This window comes from Lynx canadensis, chromosome E1 (assembly GCF_007474595.2).
Source record: "Lynx canadensis isolate LIC74 chromosome E1, mLynCan4.pri.v2, whole genome shotgun sequence".
NCBI lineage: Eukaryota > Metazoa > Chordata > Mammalia > Carnivora > Felidae > Lynx > Lynx canadensis.
The window spans coordinates 25176065-25203409 of NC_044316.2; the positions used below are offsets into that span (position 1 = coordinate 25176065).

At 35.6% G+C, this 27345-nt stretch overlaps 1 protein-coding gene across 10 annotated transcripts in view; it reads left to right on the top strand.

The window, feature by feature from the left end:
* Positions 1-27345, top strand: part of BCAS3 (BCAS3 microtubule associated cell migration factor) — a 619432-nt gene that overhangs the window by 88115 nt on the left and 503972 nt on the right. For all 10 annotated transcript variants that reach the window (XM_030295988.1, XM_030295991.1, XM_030295990.1 and 7 more), the window contains one exon: positions 7415-7487. In XM_030295988.1, the coding sequence (XP_030151848.1) occupies positions 7415-7487 (73 nt within the window). The remainder of the gene's footprint in view (positions 1-7414; positions 7488-27345) is intronic.

Genomic DNA, 27345 nt, shown 5'->3' on the forward strand with positions numbered 1-27345 from the left:
ACATTTCCACTAGGAATGTATGAAAGATCTAGTTTCTCTACATCTTTGCCAACATTTGTCACTGTAATAATTTTCTCTTCTAGTTATTCTAATAGCTGTATAATTGTATCTCATTGTGGTCTTAATTTCCATTTTCTTGATGGCTGGTAATGTTGACAGTCTTTTCATCTGTATTATTTGTTGACAGTCTTTTCATCTGTATTATTTGCTACCCGTATCTTTTCAGTGGAATATCTCATTTTTTTTATTTAAAAATTTTTTTAATGTTTATTTTTGAGAGACAGAGAGAGATAGAGTGTGAGTGGGAGAGGGAAGAGAGAGAGAGAGAGAGAGAGAGAGAGAGAGAGAATGAATCTGAAGCAGGCTTCAGGCTTTGGGCTGTCAGCACAGAGCCTGACACAGGGCTCAAACTCACAAGCTGTGAGATCATGACCTGAGCCAAAGTTGGATGCTTAACTGACTGAGCCACCCAGGTGCCCCTCAGTGGAATATCTCTTTATATCTTTGGCCCATTTTCTAATAGGATTGTATGTTTTTTTTAGCGTTGAGTTTGAGTTTATATATTGTGGATATGGGGTTTTTGTCAGACATGTGTTTTGTAAGTATTTTTTTCCCCCAAAGTGTAGCTTTTTTTTTTATTATTAAAAGTTTTTTGCTTGTTTTTAATTTTAATTAAATCCAATTTATTGATTTTTTTTGGTCCTGTGAATCATACTTTTTATGTTGTGTATGTCTGAGACTCTTCTAGGTCCTGCAGGTTTTCTTCTAAATTTTCTTCTAAAAGCTACATAGTTTTACATATAAATCTATGATCTATTTTGAGTTAATTTTGGATAAGGTGTATGGTTTAGGTTAGGTTTTATTTTTTTCTTATGGATATCCATTTGCTCCAGGACTATTTGTTGAAAAGACAACTACTCTTCCTCCATTTAATTGCTGTTCCCCCTTATAAAAATCAGTTGGCCATATTTATGGGTGCTTTTCTGTTCCCTTAATCTGTGTATCTTATATCAATTATATATCTCCATTTATTTGGATTGTCATTCATTTCTTTTGTCAGCATTTTGTAGTTTTCGGTATATAATTCTACACATGTTTTGTTAGATTTATACCTGAGTATTTAATTTTAGAGCAATTATAAATGTAATTTTACTTTCTAAAGAAGTTTTTATTTAAATTCCAGTTAGTGTAATATTAGTTGCAGGTGTACAAATTGTTATTGTACCTTTAATCTCATTTTTCATACATTCATTGCTAGTAGATGGAAATAGCTGATTTTTCCCCCCGGCTTTATTAAGGTATTATTGACAAATTACATTACATATTGGTATAATTGAGGTATACATTACATTGAGGTATAATTGCCAAATTATATTACAAATTACATATATTTAGGATTACAGTGTGATGTTTCGTGTATGTATATATCCTGAAATGATTACCACACTCAAAGTAATTAATATAGCTATCATTTTACATAGTTACCGTTTTTTGTTTTTTTGTGTTGTTTTGGTGTGGTGAAAATAAAATCTACTCTGTTAGCAAAATTCAAGTATACAATATAATATTATTAGCTACAGTCACCATGCTGTACATCTCCAGAGTACATTCATCCTGCATGACTGAAACTCTGCACCTTTTGGCTAACATCTCGTCATTTCCCCCACTCCCCAATCCTCGTCAACCACCATTCTACTCTCTGCTTTTATAAGTTCAATTTTTGCAGATTCCACATTTATTTTTTTCAGTGTTATATATATATACAATATATATAATACATATAATTTATTATTCAGTGTATAATAATATATATAATTTATAATATTCAGTATATGATAATATATATATAACTTATAATATTCAGTGTTATATATATAATTTATTGTCAAGTTGGTTTCCATACAACACCCAGTGCTCATCTCAACAGGTGCCCTCCTCAATACCCCTCACCCACTTTCCCCTCTCCCCCAACCCCCATCAACCTTCAGTTTGTTCTCAGTATTTAAGAGTCTCTTATGGTTTGCCTCCTTCCCTCTCTGTAACTTTTTTCCCCACCCTTCTCTTCCCGCCCCGGTCTTCTGTTAAGTTTCTCAGCATCCACATAAGAGTGAAAACATATGGTTTCTGTCTTTCTCTGCCTGACTTATTTCACTTAGCATAACACTGTCCAGTTCTATCCACATGGCTGCAAATGGCCAGATTTCATTCTTTCTCATTGCCAAGTAGTATTCCATTGTATATATAAACCACATCTTCTGTATCCATTCATCAGTTGATGGACATTTAGACTCTTTCCATAATTTGGCTATTGTTGAAAGCGCTGCTATAAACATTGGGGTACAAGTGCTCCTATGCATGAGCACTCCTGTATCCCTTGGGTAAATTCCTAGCAGTGCTATTGCTGGGTCATAGGGTAGATCTATTTTTAATTTTTCGAAGAACCTCCACACTGTTTTCCAGAGTGACTGCACCAGTTTGCATTCTCACCAACAGTGCAAGAGGGTTCCCATTTCTCCACATCCTCTCCAGATCTAAAGTCTCCTGATTTGTTCATTTTAGCCACTCTGACTGGCATGAAGTGGTATCTTAGTGTGGTTTTGATTTGTATTTCCCTGATGAGGAGCGATGTTGAGCATCTTTTCATGTGCCTGTTGGCCATCTGGATGTCTTCTTTAGAAAAATGTCTATTCATATCTTTTGGCCATTTCTTCACTGGATTATTTGTTTTTTGGGTGTGGAGTTTGGTGAGTTCTTTATAGATTTTGGATACTAGCCCTTTGTCCGATATGTCATTTGCAAATATCTTTTCCCATTCCATCAGTTGCCTTTTAGTTTTGTTGTTTCCTTTGCAGTGCAGAAGCTTTTTATCTTCATGAGGTCCCAACAGTTCATTTTTGCTTTTAATTCCTCTTGCCTTTGGAGATGTGTCAAGTAAGAAATTGCTGCGGCTGAGGTCAGAGGTTTTTTTCCTGCTTTCTCCTCTAGAGTTTTGATGGTTTCCTGTCTCACATTCAGGTCCTTTATCCATTTTGAGTTTATTTTTGTGAATGGTGTAAGAAAGAGGTCTAGTTTCATTCTTTGCAGATCCCACATTTAAATGGGATCATGCAATATTTGTTTTTCTTTGTCAGGCTTATTTCATTCAGCATAATATGCTCCAGGTACATCCACTATAGGATATCCTGTTTTATTTTTTTAATTTTAATTTTAATTTTAATTATTTATTTTTAATTTACATCCAAGTTAGTTAGCATATAGTGCAATAATGTTTTCAGGAGTAGATCCCAGTGATTCATCTCTTATGTATAACATCCCAGTGCTCATTCCAAGTTTCTTTCTTAATGTTCCTTACCCGTTTCGTCCATCCCCCACCGGTAGCCCCTCCAGCAACCATCAGTTTGTTCTCTGTATTTAAGAGTCTCTTATGTTTTGTCCCCCTCTCTGTTTTTATATTCTTTTTGCTGCCCTTCCCTTATGTTCGTCTGTTTTGTCTCTTAAATTCCTCATATGAGTGAAGTCATATATTTGTCTTTCTCTAGTTTTGCTTATCATAATACCCTCTAGTTCTATCCAACGTAGTTGCAAATGGCCAAGATTTTATTCTTTTGATTGCTCAGTAATGCTCCATTGTGTGTGTGTGTGTGTATATATATATATATATATATATATATATGTGTGTGTGTATATGTGTATATATATATACACACACACACACACATACACATACCACATCTTTTTTATCTGTTCTTCTGTTGATCGACATTTGGGCTGTTTCCATACTTTAGCTATTGTTGATAGTGCTGCTATAAACATTGGGGTGCATGTGCCCCTTCGAAACAGCACACCTGTATCCCTTGGATAAATATTTAGTAGTGCAATTGCTGGGTTGTAGGGTAGTTCTAAGAAATAGTTGATTTTTGTATGTTGATCGTATCTCCTATAACTTTGCTGAACTAACTCACTAATTCGCTTCTTTTTTATTTTGTTATGTTTGATGTTGATTCTATGTGTCAGTCATATTATCAGCACATAGGGATTTTATTTCTTCCTTTCTTATCTGTATACCTTTTTTCTTTCCTTCTTGTCTTATTGCCTTGGCTAGAACTTCCAGTAGTAAGTTAAATAGCAGTGGTGAGAATGGATATTCTTGCCTTGCTTCTGATTTTAGGGGGAAAGCATTCAGTTTATATGATGTTAGCTGGGTTTTTTTTTTTTGATGTTATATAATACCTAGAGTAGCCACTGGAATTCTTGCTTCTGTAAACAACCTGTTTTTTCTCCATGGAGACTTGTAGAAACTTCTTGTTGCCATTATCCTGAAACGATACATATTGGGGTTGATCTGTTCAATCAATTGTTCTAGACTCTCAAAGGGCTTATAAACTCATATACTTTTGTTCAGTGAAAATTTTTTTGAAACATTTCATAGATGATTTCTTCCTCTCTATTTTCTCTGTTTTTTCCCTTTTCTCCTATTTATATTAGACTTTTGAGATTGCTCCTTTAACATTTCATGTGTGTGTGTGTAGATTAATGCCATTTTCCTCTAGTTTTGTGTTTTTGCTCTCTGAGACATTTTCTCAGTTTTACCTTTGACCCTTGTGTTGAGTTTATTAAATAATCTATCTTGTTTTTTAATTTCCAGGAGTTCTCTTTTATTCTCCAAGAGTCCATTTTCATTGCATTCTTGTATTGTTCCATGCCTAAAATAGCTTCTCTTATATCTTAGAAATGATAGATAGATAGATAGATAGATAGATGTTTTTCTTCCTGTATAGAGTTAGCCACTTTGCAGATGATTGTTTTCCTTTTCCTTGTCTGCACATATTTATAAGTGACAAACTAAAAACCTGATTGAAAGTTCTGTGATGTGTTTGTCAATTTTTAATTTATTGTTTGGTGCTTTAGTTGTGCTCTTTGTTGGGGTCTTCTGACTGACAGTGTCTTTTGGTCTTTTATTCATGGACTGACTTGTTAAATTCTCTACAGAAAGCTTACAAACTCCTTTACAATCTCCTAACTGTATAAGGATAAATCTCAGGTATACCTGGTATAATCAGGTGTCAAGTAATTTGAGTCTCAGATTCTGTTTTTTCTCCCAAGAGTAGCTTGAACTTTCACTTAGGACTGCTAAGTTAGTTATCACTTATCTAGTTCCAGTGTTTGTTGATGTTATTATATAGTTTTTAACCCTGTTTGATTTAATATGCTTTCACTGGAATTTTCAGAATGGACAAAATGAAATGCATATCTTCAGTCTACCAGCTTATCTCAGAAAGTGAAACAAACACATACTGGTGTCTTCTGGCATTTGTCTCCTTATTTCAAAACAAAGCAAAATTTGGGGGGAAATTAACATGTTCATATGGTTTTAAAATTAAAAAGTATAAAGTATATAGACTATGAAAAACTTTTTTTCCCATTTTTGTTCTCTATCTTTTGCTTTTTCCATTCTCCCTCCCATTGGTGGCCATTAGATAAGATTTTGTATGTATCTTAAGAGTGTGTGTGGATATGTTTATATGCAAATAAGTCTTTTTTCTCCATGTTATACAAAAAATGGGACAATATTTTGTATTTTTCTGTTATTATATATATATATATATTTTTTTTTTTGGATTTCATTCCATATTTTCATAGAGCATACATTTATTCTTTTACAGCTATAGGAAATACTTTGTTATATTTAGAACTTACTAGTCCTCTGCTGTTACAAACAATGCTACAGTGAATAATTTTGTATACAAGTTACTTTCCTCATGGCTGAGTATATATGTAGGATGAAATCTTAGCAGTGATGTTTCTCTATTGAAGGCTATTTGCATTTATAACTGATTGATATAACCAGAAAATTTTACAGAACTTTTGGATTTTTTTGAGAAGGTCTTATGTAAAGGTCAGTGTTTATAAGTATAATTGAAACATTAAAAAAAATTTTTTTTTCAACGTTTTTTATTTATTTTTGGGACAGAGAGAGACAGAGCATGAACGGGGGAGGGGCAGAGAGAGAGGGAGACACAGAATTGGAAACAGGCTCCAGGCTCCGAGCCATCAGCCCAGAGCCTGATGCGGGGCTCGAACTCACGGACCGGGAGATCGTGACCTGGCTGAAGTCGGACGCTTAACCGACTGCACCACCCAGGCGCCCCTAATTTAAACATTTTTAATGGAAAATTTCTAATTTATTCAGAAGTAGTAAAAATAGTATATCAATCTCTAATAATCTATTACCCATCATTTTATGGCTAATCTTATTTCATTAACATCTATTCCCCTTTATCCAGAAAATTGTGAACTATCTTCTCCCAGATATCATGCCAGCTTATTGGTTAATATTTTATTATTTATTTCCAAAAGATAAGGAATCTTAAAATTATAACCATAGTACCATTATCACTTTTGAAAATTAGCAAATTTCAATATAGTTTTAAGTGGAATTTCTCTCATGTGTGAGGTTGAGCATCTTTTTTTTTTCTTTTTTTTTTTTTTTTTGTGGTTCTGACTCCTGACTTTATTCTTCTGCTTGTTGCTGCTATTACATTGATTTTATATCCAGCAATATTATTGAACTCAACATTATTGAGTTCAATATTATTATTATTGAACTCAATATTATTGAGTTCATTTATTGTTATTATCCTGTCTAGGACTTCCAGAATAGGGTTGAATAGAACATTTAATTGGATATCCTTGTGTTATTACTGATTTTCATGGCAGTACTCTGAAAGCATTACCTATGATTTTGTTGTAGAATATTTTGTAGATAATCATTATTGGGACAAGAAAACAAGTTTTTTTGTTTTGTTTTGTTCTCATCATGACTAGATGAATACAGGATAGTATATAGAATAGTGCAGAATAGAATGTTTTTTCTGCATCTGCTACATTGCTAATATAAGCAATTACATTAGTAGGTTTTGTAATGTGAAATTATAACTTGAGTAAATTCAACTTTGTTATGAGACTTTGTTTTTTCTCATATATTGCTACTCAGTTTACATTTTTGAAAAGGAATTTTGCATTTATGTATATTGATAATGGCCTATAATTTTATAATTTTTCTGGCCTGACCTACCTTTATTTAGTTTTGACATGAAAATTATACTAGTCTTAGGTAATTAGTTGGTGGAGTTGGAAGAGGTTTCTGATCTCATGGAGAATGTGTATAAGATTGAAGTTGGTGCCAGTTTTTTAAAAAAGATGTTTTAAATGCTGGTTCCACTTTAAAAATAGTTATGTTTTACTTATAGCTGTTCTATTTTTGTTCAGTCAAGTGTATAAATTATGTCAATTTATAATGAATGTTTTGCTGTCTCTTCAGCTGTAAATAATTTGAGAGCATGAAGATAATGGAAAATATACAAGAATACTTCTCAAAGTTTTATTTTACATTTTATTTTATGTTCCTTATCAGGTACTCAAAAGTGTGACAACTTTGCTGAAAAAAGGCCCCTCCTTGGTGTTTGTAAGAGCACTGGATCTTCTGGGTAAGGAAATTAAAAAAATTCTTTGAACCACTATTAAAAGTTTATATTGTTATTCCAGAGAGTGAATTTTGCTATCCTAAAATCTTTGTTACCATAAGACAATGCTCTTACAAGAGAGAAGAGAAAGGAATTAAAAACATATTTAGGGTTTCCTGTGGCTGAGGCCTTGTTATTTCTCTGCCTACTGTTTTCTCGTATGCAGGGTTACAGTAGGAGACAAAAGAAAACAAGTAATAGAACAGAATTCAGTTTTGAAATAAAAGATTAGCATCATTAAGGAAAATGTTTTTTAGTTTCTGTGTTTTTTTATTATAGTAACTTTTATGATGGCTTTCCACAGTGGAGACTAAACTAAAATGTGGGGAGACTTGAAACTGTTCTGGATGTTGGATATACTACCCTGACCACACATAGATCCTTTTGGAAAGGATGACAACCTTTATTGAGTATTTAAGTAAATTCTCTGTTGAATCATTGGCTAAGCTACATAGACACAGGGGCAACTCCAGGAAACTAGGCTTTAAAATAACAAGAATTAAAGAAAAGCAGAGCAGAGACATTAGTAGCTGCACATTGTGGAGGAAGACAGATTTCTAGAGTTGTTATACCATATTATATTCATATAATATGTTCTAAGAACTAAATGAGTTGTGTTTCTAAAATTAAAGAAAGCATGGTAACAATGACTCAACAAATAAAGGATTTCAGTAAGGAGTTAGAAATTATAGAAAACCAAATGGGAATCCTGGAGTTGAGAAGATGCAAAAAGTGAGATGATAATCTGGCTAGAGGAACTCAATACTATATTGAAGCCAGCGTGAGAATTAGGGCACTGATGTGTTGACAAAGGTGCTGAAAAAGAATGGGTGTCACACAGAAGAAGATAAGCTGCTGTGCCGGAGGGAAACTTTGTTGATTTCAGTTTTCCTGATGTTTGGCCCTTTAAGTTCAAGTGCATGTAGACCTGTGGAAACTCCACAGAAAGATGTATTTGTAGAAGGCATTTGCCTACCTGCTGGGTTGGGTTTGCAGTTCTTGAAAGGTTTTCCATTCCTTATCAACCCTGCTAACTGTATGATTAAGGAGATTGTTTTTGTTTTAACAAGATTCATTTATTGAGGGATCATTTTATAAAAATAAAAATAAGACAAAAAGGAAGAGTAAGGCGATTATATGTAGTTGGTGATGAGGTCATTTATTGAGGGTTGAATTTAATGGTATGTGAGTCATATTAGTTAGGGTTCTCCCTAGAAACAAAACCAGTATCATGTGGGATATATGTGTGTGTATGTTTATGGTGAGAGAGAGACAGAGACAGAGAGAGAGAAAGAGAGAAAGAGGGAAGGAGAGAGATTGAGATTTCAAGAAATTGGCTCATGATTGTGAAGGCTGGCAAGTCCAAAATTTAGACACTGAGGGAGGAGTTGCAATTTCAGTCCAAAGATAGAATTCTTTTTTCCCCCAAGGAGGTCAGTTTTTTGTTTTGTTTTTGTTTTTTCATATTAAGACTTTCAACTGACTGGATAAAGCACACTCACATTATAGAGCATAATCTACTTAAGAATCAAACTTTACTGATTTAAATATTAATCTTACATAAAACTACCTTGACAGAAACATCTAGAATATTATTTGGCCAAATCTGGTTATTGTGGCCTAGCCACATTGACACAAAATTAATCACCACAGGGGTAATGAATGTAGTCCTGATTAAAATAGAATTTGCCTATTTAAGAAAATATATCTATTGTAGACATTTATTTTCCTCTTCTCATTTCTGCTCCTTAAATTATTTCACAGTAGAGGAATCATTCTAGCAAGAGACTTCTATATCATTTGCTGGGTGGTTTTAAGAGTGGTTATTGATGAATAAATGCAAAGATACTTTTGAATTAAGTTCACAAGTCATTTCATGGACTGTAACTTCTGTAACTTCTAGGGTGTCTTGTTATTATATATAAGCTTTCTCTTGCCTGCATGCTGTCTTTTTTCTCTCTTGTTTTATACCTTTCTTTCTAATGGAAGATGATGGCAGGAAATACTCATTTTGTTTTCACTTATTTGCTGATCTGATTATAATAAACAACTGTATGTAGCATCTTTGTCAGAATGTTTATTGTCTCAAGGACATTTCCACATAGGATTGTCTTGTGTTTCTTGCAAGTGTTGCATTATGCTTGCTGGTGAATAGAATTTTCTCTCTGAGCTAGTGCTTTGTGAATATGTACACATTTTAAGAGTTAATTCTAAGTGTGCAGTGGGTTAGAAGATGGTGATGTTGAACAGATTAGACACTTTTTAATAACTCCAAAGTTGAATATAATAACGAGTCTAATTATAGGTCAATTCTTTTAAAATCTGTTTCCCAGATTCTGGGATTTAGAAAAAACTTATAACTCAAAATTTTTATGAGGCATGTGCTTGTTGACTATGCTATTATAGCACTGGGGAATGGAAAGCAAATGTTGAATGCCTACTATGTATCTAGTCTGTTACATATTTTCCACTATGTAACATCATTTAATCTTAAAACAAGACTGTGGAGGAGATTGTGCTATTCTCATTTTATACATGAAGAAACTGAAACTAAGTGAGATTCAGTCATAGTTAGTTGTGGACCCAGGCCTTTGCCCACTTGCCAGGTCTGTAGATGGAACATACCTTTGCATTTAGGGTGCCCTAACTTCTTGTTCATGCATCCAACCTTCCTATTTTCTGGCCAGTTATTTTTAGAGTTAATAATAGAATTATTTTAAAATTAGCAAATAAGTTACACACTTACTTAAACAGTAACTTCTTAGTAGAGTTTTTGTTATGTGCATATGTTGTCTCAGTATATTTCTGTAGAAGTGGAGTATACTTTTGTTGTTGATTTTACTTTTATTGTTTCAAACAGAGTGACACATACTGTTACATAGCTACTTAGCTGGAAGTTTTTCAGTGTAAAGGGACTGCCCTGATTTGTTTGTTTGTTTGTTTTAACACATTGTTTTATTAAATGCAGAGGGGATCTTCTTTGCATGATAGCAGGAACATGCAAAGCACATGGAGATTGGAAAATAGAAGTAGCTAATTTAAGAAATACATAAAATTTTTTTGTTGTTTTTATTATGTGCTACATTAATACACTGCATAACCTTCCAGAAGAGGTAGATGATCATAAATGAGTTATTTTTCATCAATCAGGAAAATGCTTCCTTAATCGATGTTCTCCAAACCACATTGCACTGTGGTTACCAAGGCCTAGAAATACTCTTATTTAATGAAGTGTAGTGCCAACTTTTGTCTAATGCAAAGTAATTTTAAGACAGGGCATGTTCCCTCCCCACCCATTCCAATTTTTTTTTAAGTTTATTTATTTATTTTGAGAGAAGGAGTGAGTGTGTGCACAAGTGTGTGAGTGTGTGTGAGTGGGGGAGGAGCAGAGAGAGAGAGAGAGAGAGAGAGAGAGAGAGAGAGAAAGAATCCCAAGCAGGCTCTGTGCTATCACTGCAGAGCCCCATGCAGGGCTCAATCTCCTGAACGGTGAGATCATGACCTGAGCTGAAATCAAGAGTGGGATGCTCAACTCACTGAGCCACCCATGTGCTCCCACCCCATTCCAGTTTTAAATAAAGTAACAAAAATGGAAGGCACTTGAAAGGAGGGTATGAGTGTATCTAAGGTATAGTAGTCCTCCGTTTCCTAGGGGAAGTATGTTCCAAGACCCCCAGTGGATGCCTGAAATCATAGATAATACCGAACCTTATATATACTGTTTTTTCCTGTACATACATACTCATGGTAAAGTTTAATTTATAAGTTAGGCACAATAAGAGATTTTTTTTAATTAATTTTTTTATTATGAAATTTATTGTCAAATTGGTTTCCATACAACACCCAGTGCTCATCCCAACAGGTGCCCTCAATACCCATCACCACCCACCCCTCCCTCTCACCCCCCATCAACCCTCAGTTTGTTCTCAGTTTTTAGGAGTCTCTTGTGTTTTGGCTCTCTCCCTCTCTAACCATTTTTTTTTCCTTCCCCTCCCCCATGGTCTTCTGTTAAGTTTCTCAGGATCCACATAGGAGTGAAAACATATGGAGTCTGTCCTTCTCTGTATGACTTATTTCACTTAGCATAACACTCTCCAGTTCCATCCATGTTGCTACAAAAGGCCATATTTCATTCTTTCTCATTGCCACGTAGTATTCCATTGTGTATATAAACCACAATTTCTGTATCCATTCATCAGTTGATGGACATTTAGGCTCTTTCCATAATTTAGCTATTGTTGAGAGTGCTGCTATAAACACTGGGGTACGGGGCGCCTGGGTGGCTCAGTCGGTTAAGCGTCCGACTTCAGCTCAGGTCACGATTTCATAGTCTGTGAGTTCGAGCCCCGCCTCGGGCTCTGTGCTGACAGCTCAGAACCTGGAGCCTGCTTCAGATTCTGTGTCTCCCTCTCTCTCTGCCCCTTCCCCGCTCATGCTCTGTCTCTCGCTGTCTCAAAAATAAATAAAAACATTAAAAAAAAAAAACACTGGGGTACAAGTGCCCCTATTAGGCACAATAAGAGATTAACAACAATAATAAAATAGAACAGTTATAACAATATGCTGTAATAAAAGTTATGTAATGGTCTCTTTCTCTCAAAATATCTTATTATACTGTATTCACTCTTCTTCTTGTGACGATGTGAGATGATAAAATACCTATGTGATGAGATGAAGTGAGGTGAATGAAGTAGGTGTTATGACATAGTTAGGCTACTATTGACCTCTCATGGTACTTCAGAAGGAGGATCATCTGCTTCTGGACCGTGGTTGACCATGGGTAACACTGAAATCCAGAAAATGAAACTGTAGGTAAGGGTAGACTGCTGTAGTTTGAATTAAGAAACTCAAGTTTGGGGTGCCTGGCTGGCTGATTTGGTAGTGCATGCAACTCTTGATCTTGGGATCATGAGTTCGAGCCCCACGTTGGGTGTGGAGTTCACTTAAAAAAAATAAACTCAAGTTCATATACATAAAGGTGGTTGATATAAGGAACCATTGAGGAAGGAAAAGGAAAAAACTGAACTAATGGAAAGGTAGGAGAATAATTAAAAGAGAAGTGACTGAATCAAATGGAGATGGAGAAAGCCATACATTCATGCAGTGGCTGCTTGAGATACTGTCTAATGTCACATGCACCTTGAGAATGTTGACTTTGTCTTGACTTTATTATCTTCTTGTTATTAAGCACAATGTCTTCTATCTAGTAGGCCCTCAAAATATTTATTTTTTAGTGAATAGATTTTAATAAGCTTGCTTTATAGTCATACTAGCCCTTTATTTGAATATTAGTAGCTCCAAAATATAGAAATCAATTTTTTATGATTGAGAAAATCTCAGAGGAAGGAAAAATAAAATAAGATAAAAACAGAGAGGGAGGCAAACCATAAGAGACTTTTTTTTAAAAAAATATTTTTTAAATGTTTATTTTTGAGAGAGGAAGAGACAGAGTGTGAGTGGGGGAGAGACAGAAAGAGAGGGAGACAAAGAATCCAAAGCAGGCTCCAGGCTCTGAGCTGTCAGCACAGAGCCTGATGCAGGGCTTGAACCCATGGACTGCGAGATCATGACCTGAGCTGAAGTTGGACACTCAACCTACTAAACCACCCAGGTGCCCCAAGAGACTTAATACAGAGAACTGAGGGTTGCGGAAGGGAGGTGTGTGGGAGGATGGGCTAAATGGGTGATGGACATTAAGGAGGGCACTTGTTGGGATGAGTATTGGGTGTTATATGTAAGTGATGAATCAGTAGATTCTACCCCTGAAATCAATGCTACACTATATGTTAACTAACTTGAATTTAAGTTAAAAAAAAAAAAGTCTCTTAATCTGAGAAACCATACATACTGCACCTGGGTTTTGATACCTTCTTCCAAACCAGTGGTGCACAGTCTTAAGACCTCCTCCTTCCCCCTGTGGAGATGTACAAGATGTGTCCATTGCCATCCATTTCTCTGGCAAATACTTTGTTGATAACCTGTTGCTATGGACATTGTCAGTTGCTTATACTGCTTATTAAATTATTCTTATGAAAAGTCAACAGCATTTTCTTTTGATTTGATTGGATTATAATTTTTTATTTTTATAAATTTATAGTGCCTTTTCAAGGAAGGGGTAATTGCTATGGAAATAATCCTAGTCTTCCTCATATTTTATCCTTTTTATATAAGTGTGTTGTAGTTAGCCCACAGTTTTTTGTTTTATTTTATTATTATTTTTTAATGTTTATTTATTTTTGAGAGAGAAAGAGAGAATGAGCAGGGGAGGGGAAGAGAGAGAGGGAGACACAGAATCTGAAGCAGGCTCCAGGCTGTGTGCTGCCAGCACAGAGTCTGACGTGGGGCTCTAACTCACGAGCTGCGAGATCATGACCCAGGCCGAAATTGGATGCTCAACCGACTGAGCCACCCATGCGTCCCTAGCCCACAGTTTTAAATTGCATTCATGACTATCACTAAAATATATATTTTGGTATTCTAGTAATTTTTAAATTATTATTATTGTTTGTGTGTATGTGTGTATGTGTGTATGTGATTCCATAATAATTCCAGATAAGCCATTTAGGTTTTGGAGGGAGATAATGTTTGTTGTGCTACTGATCCAGGGATTAAGTCAGTGCTTGGTGTAATAATATGAGGGGAGGAGAAGTACAGACAGTATACTACAGAGTATACACTCTTTTAGGAAAACCAGAGTTCATTGTATACTGTATGCTAAATGGCTCCTAGAATGTAGCAAAAGAGTAACATTATTTAACAGCTGACTGCAGACCTTAAAGAATGTTTAATCATATAATACACTGTCATCACTTTATATACATTATATGGAATAGAGATATGTCCTTTATAATGACAGAATCATAGAAAATTGGAAGTGGAAAGAATGTTGAACATCACATAGTTTGTCTCCTGATAAAGAAAATCTTGGGGCACCTGGGTGGCTTAGTCGGTTAAGTGTCTGATTTTAGCTGTCAGGTCATGATCTCACTCTTTGTGAGATCGAGCCCCGCATTGGGCTCTGCACTCACAGTGTGGAGCCTGCTTGAGATTCTCTCTCTCTATGCCTTTTTCTCTGTGCAATTTGCACATTCTCTCTCTGTCTCAAAATAAATAAATAAATTAAACAAACAAACAAAACAAAGCTGTTCCAGAGACTTCTATCATATATCCATTTGGTGGTGAGAAATTCTTGTAAGAGTGAGAAAATTTCCTCATTTCATTTGGTTTGGAATCCCTTATCTCTTATTAAATAGGCACTCTCTGGCCATATTTCCAAGATTGGATTTTAATAATCAGAAAAATTGAAATTTGGCAACCAAAGACATGTAAAAAACATAAAATACCTGTTTTTATCTTAAATTCACCTTGAAAAAAGCAAAGTAAGTTAGCTATATATAAGAGTAAAGTCTTAATTTAAAAATTAAGGACTGTTCATTGAATATAATACAGTTAGTTCAAAGGATTAATTTTTTGCAGTTTTTTTTTTTTTTTTTTTTTACAGACTGCCAAAGAGTCATCTTGGATTGGCAGGATTCCATGGGATGGGTGTTTGGTAGCCACTGCCTGAAAGCAGTAGTTATTTGGGTAGAAGTTAAGCACAGTTTCAGTGTCCTGAAGTGTCACTGAAGAGACTTTATTTCATGTTGTGTCTAAAGTAAATAAAAGTTCTGTTAATTAGAAGTAGAAGGGAGATTGCTTGGGATAATAGGTATGCAATGTTTCTTTTTGTTGTGAAATGTCACCGATGATTTTACATGTGATACTATGTATTTTGAGTTTTGACTAATTTTCATCCTATTGTGTTCATGAAGAATGAGGAAATCACATTTGGGGCTGGTATTGCTTTTGCAGACACAAAAGAGAGATTTATGCTAGTCTTCCAGTCTTTGATGTTTTTTTAATACATGCGCTTTCCAAGCAGTTCCTTGGCCTTCTTTCAAGCACAACTCTTTCACTTGCCCATCTCTCTGGTATTTTTCCCTCCTGTGGGTGTTCTGCATTTTCTTCTAGTTCTCTGCATGGCTGTCTGGCTCTCTTTACTGCTTTCAAAGAATGGGCTTTTACATAAAAATCTTTGACATATCACTAATCAGAGCTGCCACGTTGGCATAGCGGTTTTTAATGCAATCAGTCTCTATAGTAGGGTATCGAATATCATGGATTGTTCATGAGCCTCTGGACTTTAGTATTTATTATCTAGAGTATGCCCTATTCATCTAATTGTAGATGTAATGAAATCTTAAAGAAATAAGATGACATTACTATTACTTATATCTTATAATGATATTAGAAGATGACATTACATTACAGTGCTTTCTCTCATGGACTTAGAGATATACTTTATATATCTTGAAATGTTACACTGCCTTTAGTAAACAAAAGTCATTAGCATGAATGTTAATTATGCAACATTTACCAAGTTCACTTACTTAAAGCAAATTTTTAATTTTCCCGTGGGGGAAGGAAGAGAGCCAGGATACTGCATACTTGACTCACACTTATAAAGTTTTAAAACACATGCTGGACAAATCTGTAAACTGAGACACATATTATTATGTTATATTTTAACCCGGGAAAGTTTTTAAAATGTATTTATTCCAAAAAAATAGTATCTGAACTATGGACACTCCTAAGTGGTGTGTTGTAAGGTCGTATTTACAGATACTGCTGTATATTTCCTTGTGATCCTGAAATTGGCACAAATCTCAAATGGCCCACCAAAATGGATGTATGTAAGTGACCAAACCAAAGGAAAGTTGGCTTAGTTTTTAGAAAGAACTTCCTTATTTGCTATTATATGCTATATGTGTTCCTCAAAACCTGTTTTGTTAGGGTCTTGCCTAGAAACAGATGACATACTCAAATTGGATATTTTGAGGAAAGTTACAGTGAACCATGTGGGAGCTGAGACCTTTTACCATTTTCAGACAAGGGGAGAGAGCCATTAGCAGAGCCTGAAAAGGGAGCCCTGTCAGGAGGGTCACATACAGAAGCAGTAGCCTCTGGTGGAAGGATTTGGCAGAGATAGAGCAGTCAGAGGTGTACCAACTTTACTCTCTTTTCTCTAGATGGCTCCCTCAGGCTGAACCCAGCCAGAAGCCAGAGGCTGGGTTCTGAAGGTTCAGAGAGCCCATTTAGCAACCTCTATAGTGTGGGTCAATCTCCCAAGGCAGGAAGCAGGGTGCAGAGAATATAAAGTGTATTTGGAGGAGCAGCACACTTACATTCAGCAAAATTTCATACTAAAGCAGAGTTTATGGGGAAAACAAGTGTGGAGGAAATTTATGCCATGTTGTAATCAGAGCAATAATCCTGATTCAAAATCAGAACTATTAAAAAGAAAGGCTAATGCCAATAAAAATTACTAGTAAATAAAGAATTTTACCTAGAAAGGAGAATGAAGATACCTTGTTGGAACGGGGGTATAAGTTAGAGTTGAGATAGTTAGGTTAGCAAAGAAAGAGCAAAATGGACAACGATCAGATAGAAACAAGCTCTAAGTACATCGTAGCCTGAGCACATGGTTAAACTGAGCCATAAAGAACCTGATTCCTCCTCGTTTTATGCATTCAATTGAGCCAGTGTATTCAATTGCTGTTATGTTGTAGCATAAAAAATTAAAATACTGTCAGTTTTATTTATTAATACAACTTCCTTGATATACTGACATAACTCTCCGTTTAGAATTATAAATTGTAGCAAAAAAACCTGTAATGTGTGTGCACACACTTTTAAATGGCTTTATTGAAGTATAACTGACGTAGAATAACCTATATATACTTAAAGTGTACAATTTTGTGTTTGACATATGTATACACTTATGAAATCATCACTATAAACAAGATAAGGAACATATTTATCACTCCCCAAATATTCTTTGTGTCCCTTTATAACTCTTCCCTCCCAGTTCTTTTTCCTCAGATGATTACTTATCTACCTTCTATCACTATAGTTTACATTTTCTAGAGTTTTATATAAATGGAATCATACAGCATGCACTTTTTCTTTGGCTAGGTCACTTTTTCTTCTGTTATGCAGCATATTTAATTTGAGATTCATCTGTGTTATTGCATTTATCAATAGTTCATTTTTATTGCTTACTACTATCTTATGATGATTGATTATCCATTCACCTATTGGTATATCTTTCAATTGTTCCTGGGTTTTGGCTTTTACAAATAATGCTGCTAGGAACATAATTTTCAAGTATTTGTATAAACATGTGCTTTCTTTTCTTTTGGACCGATACCTATGAGTAGAATGGCTGAATCACATGTTAGGAGTGTGTTTTTCAAAGTGGTTGTCCTATTTTTACAATCCTACCAACAGCATATGAGATTTTTAGTTCTACTTCCTCATTAACACTTGGCTTTATCAATCTTTTTCATTTTAGCCATTCTAAGAAATATGTAGTGGTTTCTCATTATGGTTTCATTTTGCACATTGTCAATTTTTAAAAAATCCTTAATCTTCAGTTAATTCTTCTTTCATATCTTATTATTTGACCATTCTGAATTTGTGACTTTCTGATTCATAGTGGTGTTTCACATCTATAATTGCTTATTTAGTTACAGACTTACCATATGTAATAGTTCTTTAAAATCTATACAACTTTTTCTTCTTGTTATAATAGAGCTTTAACACAAAACGCAGTAATTGAATATGAAATAAGAGTCCTATTTCTACATATGGTTTCAGGTGAAGCTACCACTGCAGCTTAATCAAAACAGTAGTTTCTAGTCAGAATATTCTATCAAATAACTTTTAAAGTACACTACTTCTGGGGCGCCTGGGTGGCGCAGTCGGTTAAGCGTCCGACTTCAGCCAGGTCACGATCTCGCGGTGCGTGAGTTCGAGCCCCGCGTCAGGCTCTGGGCTGATGGCTCAGAGCCTGGAGCCTGTTTCCGATTCTGTGTCTCCCTCTCTCTGCCCCCCCCGTTCATGCTCTGTCTCTCTCTGTCCCAAAAATAAATAAACGTTGAAAAAAAAATTAAAAAAAAAAAAAGTACACTACTTCTAATTATTATGGTTAATGTCTTTCAGTGAATCGAACTTCCCAGTCCTGCCTCTCCATGTTCTTGTGTAGGCCCCTCCCACTTGAAACTAAGCTTGTTTGTGAGACTTGCTTTAACTAATAATCTATCAGTAAATGTACCACAGTCACATGCTTGATAAATATTTGCATACTGAAGCCTCTACGTCAAGTCATCATCACCAACAGCATGTGAGGGTGAAAGTCCACATGGAAAGAGACTTAACCATTCTTGCTTTCCCAACTGAGCCCAAAGCTCAGCCAACTTAGAAGGTGGAATATGAGCCCAGGAGAGAATGGCAGAACCAGCACCTCCCCAATCCACAGAATCATGGGAAATAAAGTGGTTATTGGTCTAAAGCAGTATGATTTTTAGTGCTTTGTCATATAGCAGTAGGTACATGAACTGTATTAACCATTATTTTTTATACCTGGTGAGAAGGATGATGTGGTAGCACCTTCTTAACTCTTGTCTGTTTTTTACAGCCACAACTTTCAGATGTTGGGAACACTCTATTTTTTTGTGAAATAGAATTTATTGTGACTCCAACTATGTACCTGTGAGATGTGCCTGGCCAGGCCAGCTAGACTCGTACAGTTTGTATAATAAATACATCAGTGGGGCCTGCTCTCTGCGGCCAGAAAGCACCCACACCAGTTTCCACCCAGCTTCCAGTTTCTCACTTTCACAGGATCCTTGCCCACCTTCTTTTCAGTATGTTTGGCCTCCAGCTCCTGCTGATGCTCCTCTGAGCTTCTTCCAGGCTTGCTCAGCTTTCCCTTACCGGTTCATTGTCTCCAGACCTTCCCAGTTGTCTTTGCTCCACAAATCTGGTCTCGGCTGGGCGCCAGCCTCCCATGGTACCAACAGGGCAGCAAAGGGACTACCTTTGTTACTGGGCTCTTGGCCACCCCAGTTATACTCATTGGCCAGCCGTGTGTCCTCACGGCGCTAGGGGACTTGGGTCCTGCCACCCCTGCTGGTCTGGGAACACTCTTGATTTTAGTTTTTATTTTGTCCCAGTATTTCTCTGCTATAATTTTATTTTAATGTGTGATCTGGGAGCAGGGGATCCATGAATCCCAAAAAGGTTGAAAAACTGATGGGGAGAATGGTGTAGATAAAAGAGAAGCAAAGGGAAAAAGCTTAAATCATTAAGCAAAAGATGGTCTTTTTTATAAAGAGGATTGAAAATGGAAATCGAGTTTTAAAAAAGGGCATTTTCTTAAGAATTAGCCAACTACTGACCTGGTGTATGTTCTCAGAAATTATATCATGTCATTAGAAATAGTCATGATATTTGAGAACCTTAAAATGTATGTGATGTATTAAATGGAGACAAACTATGAGAAGTCAGTCAAGCTTTCACATTGTACTTTTTTTCACACACAGATTCTTCTTTTATGGCTATGTCAGGTTGAAAAAATTTTTTTTATTATCATAGTATGATGGAAAGGTAATTCTCATTAAACATGTCTCATTCTGATACTGGATATCCACCTGAAAGTAGGTCATCTGAAAGGAGATTTACCTTCCATGAAATGGACTTCCTGATACCTTTTTAAAGTCAACAACCACTTACAAACAAGTCTTTCTACTTTGACTAGTGTGATAAACTTTCATTATTTTATAATTAAAGTACAATGTGTATTTACTTTCAGACTAATGTTTGTCATGTAAGTACATATTTAGTATTTATTTACTATCTTTTTCTCTGTGAAAATCTGGATTGGAATAGAACTTATTACAGTTTTTACCATTGAAAGTAATAGAAATGATTTTCCATTTAATGCCTTTTCATTTAGTGGTAGAGTTTTCAGGAACAAATTAAAGTCACTAAGTGAGGCATGCATGTTTAGGTGATTATCTTGTACTGTGGGGTTATAGTTTTCTATTTTGTGGGATTTGGGGGGGTATTTTCATTCAGATAAAATTCTGTTTTTTAGTAGCTTAGTGTGAATGTTATTAATTTCTTTTTTTCTTTTTCTTTTTTTCTTTCTCTTTTTCTTTTGTCTTTTTTGTTCATGATGAACACAGTATGTTTTTTTTCCTGGGCCAGTTTTAACAATAGTTTTATAGAGGTTAGGAGTTGTGGTTGGAGGGGTTCAGATGTGTTACCTGGTTTCCTAGTGGGTGTATGTTTTTTTCTGTAGATATGGTGAAGTATAGGGTTTCTTTAATAAATGACACCTTGGGGCAATGACTTCAGTTCTTCCTCTTTTTTTCTCCCCCCTCCTCTGGTTTTCTGGTAAGACATTTACCTTCATCTGCTTTCTTCCATATTTCCTTTTCCTGTTGAGTTCCTGAGGACATGTCTGTTGTGATTCCTCTCTGACGCTTTCCCTCTGACTGGCATCTCTGGTCCTGCACTCATTCTCAGCCCTTTCCATTGATTCATTAGTAGACAACACTTTGATCCAACTGATCTGAGACCTGTTTTCAGCAATTCCCCACTTAGGTGAGACTTCTTGCTTCTGGAAGTAAATCCTAGGTGATTTTATCTATGTTCTGCCACTAGTAGGACCTTGCAGTTTCTACTTTTTTCCACATAATCCTTACTGAGCTCTGGGCCCAGAGCTCAATTTTGAATATTTCTGATCTCCCTATGTAAATGTTATTTAAATTTGTTGGTTTTTCTCATTCTTAGTTATGCTATAGTACAATTCAGGAGTAATTTCATTTGCTTTCCTTGTTGAGATATATATATATATCTCAAATATATATATATTTGAAGATATTTGGAGATTCAGAGTTAATTGGCCATATATACACACACAAACACATTTTTAAAAAAACATTTGGGTTGTATCATTCTTATTTGCACCTTGCTTGTTTTTGCCTTTTGTTAATATGGTGTGTTTTCATTTAACAATGATTATTAATGCTACCTTATGCACATTATCCTATTGTATACATATTTCATGAATATACATATTTTAAAACATTGATCATAAATAGAAAGCTTAAAGCTTAAAATAGGCCATGATGTGCTATCACCAGATCTAAGGATCTCATGTTTAGTTTTGTAAGATTTTGTGTAAGAGAATGACGGTAAGGCAAAGAAGAAAGCATTTGTGAAAGGTTTGTTTCCTATACTGTCTGATTCTAAATTTGAGATAAAAAATTAGCCACAAATTTTATTAAAATGGGGCTGTTTCTCCTGCCATTTTACTACAGTGTATGTTTCATGTAGCAGTGTTGCAGAGAGGTGTATTTTCCAAGAGCTACATTTAATTCTTGTCTTGTGGTTCTGCCTGATTTTAATAGAAGTCCTTGAGGAACGAACCCACACAAAGTTTTGACCCTTTTTTTCAGAAAGTGAGTATTGAAATCCATCATTACAAGGAGTTGAGAAGATGTTATCTCTTCTCTTGGATGTGTTTCGTATGTTTTCCACTTTTCTTTAGGATCCATATACTTAAGTATTAGCTGACTAGCAATTCTGTATTGTTCAAGCAGATTTGGCTATGAGAAATTTAAACATGGTTGATGCCAATTGAAATGATAATATTGTGGATATATTATGTAAAAGTATATTAAAATAAATTTCACCTGTTTCTTTTTACTTTTGTTTAATGTAGCTACTAGGAAATTTCACATTACGTATGTAGCTCACTTTATCTTTTATTAAACTGTGTTGCTCTAACCTTAATTTGGTGTATGGGTATACATATGGATTCTTTCTGATGACCTCTTTGTGGAAAACCATCACAGTTTTTCTCTTTTTCTTCCCCACATTTTCTTGTTACATGTACAGATCTATAGATTCATCTCTCCTGAGCTGTTAGCCAGGAATATTTACAGGAGTTCCTGGAAATGTAGTGTAAGGAAAGATTGCCAGAGGATAATAGTCTATAATGTATAGTTGAAGAAAGAAGCCTTCAAAGCAAACCTTGACTTTATGATATTCTGGATGACATTGAGCCTTCAGTGGCAGCATTTTTAGTATTAATCTAATAAGAACGCTACCTATTGTGATATTTGTGTTTAATGCATCTGGTTTTCATTTTTGGTTCTATAATTCTCTTTCTGTAAACATTTATGCGGAGGTTAGTGCTCTATAATATTCACTAATACTCCAGAATGCATGGCAAAAAGTGTAGAATAATGGAAAAAAAAACCCAAAGGGTTTGGAGTCACACAGACCTAGATATGAATTATTAGCTGCATAAATTAGTAAATTAGTCAACAGTATTCAGGCTTAATTTTGTATTTGTAAAGTGGTGCTCATATACAGCTACTGGGCTTGGTTCTTGTGAGGATTTAATAAGATAATGTTTTCAAGTATTTCATACAGTGTCAGGTCCATATTAGGAGCACCTCACATTAATTGGGTGAGAAAGATATGAAGGGCAGCCAGGGAATACTCGACCATGTATGTATGTATATGTGCATGTGTGTGTATATATGTATACATTATGTATATATGTAATGTTTGGGGGAAGCTTTGCCTGCATGACTGTTGGAGAAATGTGGCCGTGCCCAGTTTATCCAGTACTTGTGCTACAGGTTTGTCAGGCTTCATGTCTTAGCCCAGTACTGTCTATCTCTGATGAACAGGAGCCCTTTACTTTCATTGGAAAATGGTTATTTGTTTATATTCCCTAAAGAAGCTCATGCTATATTTATATATTTATATTTTCACTGAGGTGTAACTGAAATACAACAAACCACATCTTTAAAGTGTATTGTATGACAAATTTTGACGTATGTATATACCATGAAACCAGCACTCCTGTGAAAGTAATGAGCGTATCCATCAGGCACAATAATTTTTTCATGCCCCTCATTAATGCATCCTTGCTGTCCCTCCCAGTAGGAAGAATAGAAGCAGCACATTTCTATGTAATAAGTCTCCAAGTATCACTGAGGTCTTTTTTTGGGGGGAGGTACTTTGCTGTCATGTAGTTTAAGATGACTTTAGTATATAGTTAAAAACATAAAGGTAGTAGTTTTTAATTCAAAATTGTTTTTTCTTCTGCTCTACATCTGAAGCTAAAGGCCTTTTAAAAGAAAAGCTTTCCATCTAGGACAAGTTCATAAAACTACTAAAGGGCTTACGGTTTCTCTGTGTAATCATTTCAAAACAAAATTTTTCAGCCACCAAAAGGATGCAGTCTTGACATATAAATAGAAAACAGATTGAGTTTTTGGCTGATATTGCTATATTGGTTTAGATGTTGGTTCGGTCAACTTCAGGCTTAGATTACAAGATTTGCAAATTAAAGGAAAACCAAAAGGGGAAGAACATCTGCATAGATTCCGACTTTGTGGAATTCCATACAGGCCCACTGACTCTACTTCTGGTGGAGCAGGGCATGTGCACAGTGAATAAGCTGTAGAAAGAGATCACTGTTTTGTTGTGCTTGTCCTAAAGACAAAATTGATGATGAAAATTAATTCATTATGAAGAACCATGGCAGTTCTGAATCAAGTATAATTCCATAATTTTTGGGGGAAATATTTTGTTAATGTAGCCATATGGTATTTAGCCATAATAAATCTTGCTAAATTCACTAGTTGTGACATGGGTGACGAGGATGCGGAGAAAGAGGATCTCTTTTGCACTGCTGTTGGGGATGCAAACTGGTGCAGTCACTCTGGAAAACAGTATGGAGGTTCCTCAAAAAATTGAAAATAGAACTATGACCCAGCAATTGTACTACTAGGTATTTATCTAAGGGATACAGGTATGCTGTTTCAAAGGGGCACATGAACCACAATGTTTATAGCAGCACTGTCAACAATAGCCAAAGTATGGAAAGAGCCCAAATGTCCATCGATGGATGAATGGATAAAGAAGATGTGATATATATACACAATGGAGTATTACTCAGCAGTCAAAAAGAATTAAATCTTGCCATTTGCAAGTACGTGGATGGAACTAGAGGGTATTATGCTATGCAAAATTAGTCAGAGAAAGACAAATATCATATGACTTCACTCACATGAGGAATTTAAGAGACAAAACAGATGAACATAAGGGAAGGGAAGCAAAAAGAATATAAAAACAGAGAGGGGGCCAAAACATAAAAGACTCTTAAATATGGAGAACAAACGGATGGTTACTGGAGGGGTTGTGGGAAGGGGGATGGGCTAAATGGGTAAGGGACATTAAGGAATCTACTCCTGAAATCACTGTTGCACTATATGCTAACTAACTTGGATATAAATTTAAAAAAATAAATAAAATGGCAAAAAAAATGTCACTAGTTCTGTTACTTGATGACTTTCTTGAATCCAAGTATTGGGATTTGAGAAAGATAATTTGCTTTAACTAAGACTTAAACATGTTTTAATCAAGGGCTATGTTGATTACTACATAGCAGTAAATTGACACATTTCAGTGAGATATAGGAATCCTTACTTGCTTCTGAGTAAATCATACCTGTTGTGTGTATGATTTAAAAATGTTTGCTATGAAAAATGTTTGCTATGGATTACCTATGCTGCTATCGCAAAGAAATGCTTTAATATTTTTCCCTTTTATCCTAACATTATATTCTCTCTGTTTTTTAAAGTTTTTAATGTTTTATTTATTTTTGAGAGAGAAACAGATTGAGAGTGGGAGAGGGTCAGAGAGAGAGGGAGGCACAGAATCTGAAGCAGGCTCCAGGCTCTGAGCTGTCAATACAGAGCCTGATGTGGGGCTCAAACTCAAACAGTGAAGTCATGACCTGAGCTGAAGTTGGACGCTTAACCAACTAAGCCACCCTGGCACCCCTATATTCTCTTTTTAAAATGTTTACTTATTTATTGAGAGATAGAGAAGAGAGAGAGAGAGCATGCAAGCGAGCATGTGCATGTGTGAGCAGAGGAGAGGCAGAGAGAAAGTGAGTGAGAGAATCCCAAGTAGGCTCCACACTCAGCACAGAGCCTGATGTGGGGCTCTATCTCATGACCATGAGATCATGACCTGAACTGAAATCAAGACTGAGATGCTGAACCAAATGAGCCACCCAGGCACCCTGAAACATTATGTTAAGAAATATTTATGGGTTCCTACTATATTTCAGCTACTCTCACAGTATCTGGGAATTTAATAGTAATCTGAGGCAATGGTTTTAAACTGCGGAAAGGAAGGTGGATGGGAGGTGATTTTGATCAGAGACCCATGGCAGTGTCTGGGGACAATTTTTGGTTGTTATAACTTGAGGTGGGGAGGAACTAGTGGGTAGAGTCAAGGATACTGCTAAATATCCTGTTATGTAGATATCAGCCCCTGACAATAAAGAATTATCTAGCCTGTCAACAAAAAGGGCCAAGGTTGAGAAACTTGCACCTAAGGAGACAAAAATTATGCACCAGATGAGCTGGCATTCTAGCATAGAGAGAAACAAATAAGTAAATACATAGTATGGTGATGAGAGATATGTAAACAATACTAGATAAGGTGGTTAACTGATGTTGGATAGAGCAATATTATGTGTTTTTGATGGATATTTAGATAACTTGATGTTTGGGCTGTAGTGAATAGAGCTGATCATTTGTGTCCATGTGTATACCCTTTTGGAGTATATTTCTGTTTGGCATATATACCTAGGAGTAGGATTGCCATATCATAAGTTATGCTTTGTTAGATAGTTCCATGCAGTTTTCTAAGGTGTTTTACCTTCCTACCAGTAGTCCATGAGGGTTCCAGGTGCAGTACTTCTTGTGAAAACTTGGCATTGATAGTCTTCATTTTAGCCATTCTGATGGGTTTGCGTTGGTATCTCGTGTGGTTTTTGCTTGCATTTTACTGACAGCTAATGAGTTTGAATACTTTTACATGTATTTGTAAGCTATTTCAATATCTTCTGAAGTGCCTGTCCAAGTCTTGCTCATTTTTCTTTTGCATTATATGTCTTTTTCATTTGTAGGAGTCCTTTTAATGTGTGCCCCTTTTATGATTAAATCCTGGTTACCCCAAGGTCATGAAGCTGATTCCAAAATGTACATGGGTATCAATACAGAGGTCCAAGAATAGTGAAGACAGTTGTGAAGAACAAATTTGGTGGGGTTACACTACTTGATATCAGCTTATGAAGTGACAGTAAATAAGACACATTGGCATAAGGAGAAGGTTTAGATTAGTTGAATCTAATTCAATTAGTTGAATTAGTTGAATTAGAGAGTCCGGAAACAGATAAAGTTGTTACTGCAGTACAGAGAGTGTTCATGTATGGTTCGTTTGGATATTCATATGGAAAATGAAGAATCTTATTCCCTACCTTATACCAAGCAAAAATAAATTTAAGATGTATTGTGGACCTAGATCTGAGGGAAAAAAACAACAATATTTGAAGATAAATCATCTTCATGACTTTAAGGTAGGCAGATATTCCCTAAACAGAACATATTAAGTCCTGACTAAAAAGGAAAAGATTCATGAGGTGCCTGGGTGGCTCAGTCAGTTAAACATCTGACTTCGGCTCAGGTCAAGATCTTATGGTTCGTGAGTTTGAGCCCCACATCAGGTTCTCTGCTCTGAACCTGGAGCCTGCTTCGGAGTCTGTGTCTCCCTCTCTTTCTGCCCCACCCCTGCTTGTGTTCTGTCTCTCTTTGTCTCTCAAAAAGGAATAAATGTTAACAAAAATTTAAAAAAAAAAGGAAAAGATTTATATTCTGTTAGTTTTGATATTATACAGAAAATTGCTTCACTGGGTGATATATCATGTATATGTGATAGCCTGTTATGTGAATGCAATGAAAAGCTAGGATTTCATTGTCCCACAAACCTTTATTTAATGTCAGCATATGGAATTATCATCTAGTGAGGACAACACAGCAGAATGTGCATCATTTCC